This window comes from Solea solea, chromosome 2 (genome assembly GCF_958295425.1).
Source record: "Solea solea chromosome 2, fSolSol10.1, whole genome shotgun sequence".
Classification (NCBI taxonomy): Eukaryota; Metazoa; Chordata; class Actinopteri; order Pleuronectiformes; family Soleidae; genus Solea; species Solea solea.
In genome coordinates, this window is record NC_081135.1 from 39,573,861 (window position 1) to 39,578,860 (window position 5,000).

The 5,000-nt window shown below is 45.6% G+C and overlaps 1 protein-coding gene across 6 annotated transcripts in view; it reads right to left on the minus strand.

Annotated features, from left to right (window-relative positions):
- Positions 1–5,000, minus strand: part of enox1 (ecto-NOX disulfide-thiol exchanger 1) — a 36,811-nt gene that overhangs the window by 17,355 nt on the left and 14,456 nt on the right. For all 6 annotated transcript variants that reach the window (XM_058614209.1, XM_058614225.1, XM_058614215.1 and 3 more), the window contains one exon: positions 335–457. In XM_058614209.1, coding sequence (XP_058470192.1) covers positions 335–344 — 10 coding nt within the window. In that variant the 5' untranslated portion in view covers positions 345–457. The remainder of the gene's footprint in view (positions 1–334; positions 458–5,000) is intronic.

Genomic DNA, 5,000 nt, shown 5'->3' on the forward strand with positions numbered 1-5,000 from the left:
GACAACAGAGACGGAGAGTGAGTGTATTCACCATCAGCAGCTGCTGCATCTAATAAAACTAACCATTCGTTAGTGGGTTGGTTATGTTGATGGTTATGCTGTTATTAGTTATTATCAGTGTTTGTGCAGACGGGTGATGGTTGGTGATGTTTCTCATAATATCGTTTGAAATCCTACTTTCACTCGATATTATCGTTTTATTATTATAGAGAAAACTCACTGTTGTGTTTTGTGAGATCACTTATTTATTAGACTTTTTTAAAAAGAGACTCTAGGAGTCAAACCTCTCAGCCCCGGGGCCTAACATTAGGTTAAAGCGGCCCTGTTTACGTACCACTGGCCATGGCAGGTGATGTCTCCTGTCTCCGGTCTCCGGTGCCTGCTGTCCTCTCATCAGATCCTGGAGGGACGGACTGGTGGACGGGTTTATCCAATCACAGCGATGAACACAGTCCACCTGTGAGGACAGGAGACAGAGATGGGAGAGAGGACATCAGCAGAGGAAAGACAGGAAGTAGATCAGCTGCTCATTTATTCATTCATTTTGGCTCCTGAAGTGAACACTGACATCAACACAGCTGTTTGTCTACTGTCCGTCATTTGGAGAACCTGGAGAACCTGGAGAACCTGGAGAACCTGGAGAATCCAGGACTCAAAACTGGTGACCTTCTTACTGTGAGGCTACAATGCTAACCACTGCACCGTCATGTGTTTTCTTACATATTAGTTGCCATGTATGCTAACTAGCCACATCAGCTAACATGTTTCTTGTCTCCCTGTCACCCCCTGCCACCATTCATGTATTTCTGTTCCAGTCCCGCCCCCTCCACATGGCCACACCCCCAGTGGGTTCATCAGGTAAAGAAAATGAATCCCACAGATTCTCAGGATGGTTCCTGGTTCTCTCTGAACTGACCTGATTGGTCACATGTCTGTGGGGGCGGAGCTGAGGTTTGTTTTTTTGCATTTATTATTGTGTTATGTTGAGTCGCCTACTGCAGCTTTAATCTATAACACACACACACACACGATCTTCTCAGTGACTGACACGTGTAGAAGAGAAGGAGCAGAGAGCAGCGTGATGAAGATGAAGATGAAGATGATGAAGGTGGTGGCATGAACATGATTGATCTAAACTGTGAACTGTACCTTTAAATGTTCACACACACACACACATCCTGCAGCAGGCAGAATGAGGTCTCCTGTGATGGGGGTTGGGTGTGTGTGTGTGTGTGTGTGTGTGTGTGCGTGCGTGTGTGTGTGTGTGTGTGTAGCTTCACACTGCAGGCAAATCCAGGAGGTTATTTAAAGAAATCCTTCAAAATAAAAGCATCTTTGGCTCAGGCTTTTATTGTTATGAAACCTTTCTTTTTTTATCAGACATTTTGCTGTTTTTATATATATTTACATGTGTCTATATATGCACATGTGAATATATATACAAACGTAACTCTACATAGAAAATGTGACTGAAATCACTGTGTGTGTGTGTGTGTGCGTATGAGAGACACACACGCACACACACACACACACACAGTAGATCCATGTCTAATGGTCCACATCGTGCAGGTTAGTTGAAAAAAGACACAAACACCTCAGGCTGTGTGTGTGTGTGTGTGTGTGTGTGTGTGTGTCCATCTTCTCCTCGCTTGTGATTGGGCGATGCCAAACTCTGCTCACTTTCACGCACCATGAAATATTCACAGCTGAATGCATGTTCTTTTTATTATTCATGAGTTCACTTGACATCTCTGACACACACACACATTAAACTGATTCCAGTAAAGGAAGGAAACTTCCTCCCCGGTCATTTTACTGACTCACATATTCCCTGAGCCTCAAACCTGGATGGTTTCCATGGTTACGGTGAATTACCTGCACGCTGGATTGACTGTGATCAGCTGATGTTTGCAGTGAACCCAGTGTCACACACACAACCATCGCTGTGCAGGAAACATCAAAACTGTCACATTCTGAATGGAATTGTGCAGCCACGTGTTGGACACACACACACACACACACACACACACACACACAGCTGCCTCCATCACTGAATTAATTCTAATGTCTGATTTAGTCATTTCAACATGTGAATATCTTTGTTCAGATTGACCTCAGTGACACAAAGTGACCACACGAGGCAGCAGAGGAGCAGCAGCTAAAATCACTGATTCTCTCTCTGAGGTTTGGTGTGAGTGTGTGTGTGGGTGTGTGGGTGTGGGAGAGTGAGTGGTTTACAAACGTCTGTCTCACAGTGAGATAAAGTTCTTGAGATATCGTTGACTGACATGTTTTTAATTCGCTGATGACAAACTTCTCCTCTGGGAGCAGCAGGGGGTGGGGGGTGGGGCGTGGGGCGGAGCAGGGGCGGAGCAGGAGCGACATGTTCCTCATGAAACATTCAGGATGTCTTTTTTTTTAAATTTTATTTTAAGGAGTCAATCTTCATGCTTGTGTTAAGACGTTCTGGAACATTCCAGGAATTCCATCTGCAGTAAAGGGTTGATGGGACTTCAGTCTGTCAACATTCAAGTCTGCAAAGACACGACACTCACACATTAATGAGATGACAAGATGCTAACAAGACACGCTAACCACAAGACGATGCTGACCACAAGATGCTCATGACAAGATGCTAACAAGATACTACTGACAAGATACTAACAAGATGCTAACGACAAGATGCTAACAAGATACTAACGACAAGATGCTAACAAGACACACTAACCACAAGACGATGCTGACCACAAGATGCTAATGACAAGATGCTAACAAGATACTATGACAAGATACTAACAAGATGCTAACGACAAGATGCTAACAAGACACACTAACCATAACCATGCTGACTCACAAGATGCTAATGACAAGATGCTAACAAGATGTTAATGACAAGATGCTAACAAGATACTAATGACAAGATGCTAACAAGATACGCTAACCACAAGACGATGCTGACCACAAGATGCTAACAAGGTACTAATGACAAGATGCTAACAAGATGTTAATGACAAAATACTAATGACAAGATGCTAACAAGATGCTAGCGACAAGATGCTAATGACAAGATGCTAACAAGACACTAATGACAAGATGCTAACAAGATACTAATGACAAGATGCTAACAAGATGCTAATGACAAAATGCTAACAAGATGCTAATGATGACATGACACACTGAAGCAAAGTGACATGTCCTCTCTTCTTCTTCTTCTTCTTCTTCTTCTCCTCCTCAGAGACACTAATGTCTGAACACAGAGTTTGTGACCCGTTGTCTCCACAGTGACGGCGACGCCCTCTCCCTCATCAGCTGATTGACAGGGTCGCGGCGGGGTCGTCCGTCTGCGCCGCTTCACTAAATTACTTTTAAAAAGAGTCATTAAGCCGAGCGGAGAAACGACGAGGAACCAATCAGCTCCAATCACCGCTCTGTCAGAGGAGCGCCGCTCACACAGACCATAATAATCACATATTCAACTCACACACACACACACACACACAGCTGCTGTGATTGGTCCCAGGAAAACTATAATCAGCCAATTAAATCCCTGCATCCACTGCCAACAACACACTCACCTTCAAAACATCATTATTCCATTTAAAATCATTGATTTAAAGGCTCAGTTCAACCTTTTCAAAGTCTGCTGTGAGCGCCCCCTGCTGCTGAGAACAGGCTCAAAACTAACACATCTACGTCACATGATCACGTCTTTATCTCTCTGTTTGTGAGAGTTTGTAAAGCACTCACCCTCCCCCACACACACACACGCACGCACACAGACGCACACGCACACAGACGCACACGCACAGACACACACACACGTACGCACACACGCACACACACAGACACACACACACACACGCACGCACACGCACACGCACAGACACACACACACAGACACAGACACGCACACACACACACACACACACACTGCTGCCTCCATCACTCAGTTCAAATGTCTGATTTAGTCTCTTCAGTGTTTGAAACCCAACGTTCAGATTAACTTCAGTGACACAAAGTGACCACACGAGGACAGACAGAGACAGATAGACAGACAGAGACAATCAGAGACAGACAGAGAGAGAGACAGACAGACAGACCAACAGAGAGAGCGAGAGCGTCTCAGTCTCTGAATCAATCCTCTATGATTTGCTTTAAATTCCAGTGATGCTATTAAAGCGTCTGTAGCTTCTGTTTCCATTTAATCCACTTAAGACCTGAGAGGCAGCGGGGGGGCGGGGGCAGTGGGGGGGGGGGGGGGGGGTGTCAGTGGGGGGGGGGGAGTCGTCTGACCAATCAGAGGTCGACACATTCACACATAACCTCCATGTCACATGACTGCTCTCATATAGAGACTAAAGCTGCCAAATAAACATTAAATAAATGAATGAAAACGTCTTAATGACATGAACTGCATGAAGTTTATTGGTATTTATGTTTTCATTTGCTCCTGTTTCTTTCAATTTTGTGTGAAATCTCACAGTTAATGTGGTGTAATGGTGTTAAATGTGTTTGGTAATTGTGGCAGCGCTGAGTGAACAGTGTGTCGTCAGTCATCACGAAAACACACGCAACATGGACACGAACAAACGCCGCCGCTGTTTGTCTGTCTGACGTAAAGATCATTCACATCAATCACTCACACACAGCAGCGGCAGCAGCGGCAGCAGCGGCGGCAGCAGCGGCAGCCGCGGCAGCAGCGGCAGCAGCAGCAGCAGCCGCGGCAGCAGCAGGGGGCGCTCACAACACACACACGTCCAGTTACACAGACCTACAGAAGATGTTCACTGTGTGTGTGACTGTCCTGAAGGAGACATCACTGACTCACAGAAAGTGACCAGATGGTGTGTGCGTGTGTGTGTGCGTGTGTGTGCGCGCGTGTGTGTGTGTGTGTGCGTGCGTGCGCGTGTGTGTGTGTGTGGATAATTGGCTGGGTTTGCCACAGACAGACGGTGTTTAAAATTCAGAGAGCAGTCACGGCTGGAGGAATGTTAGCTACA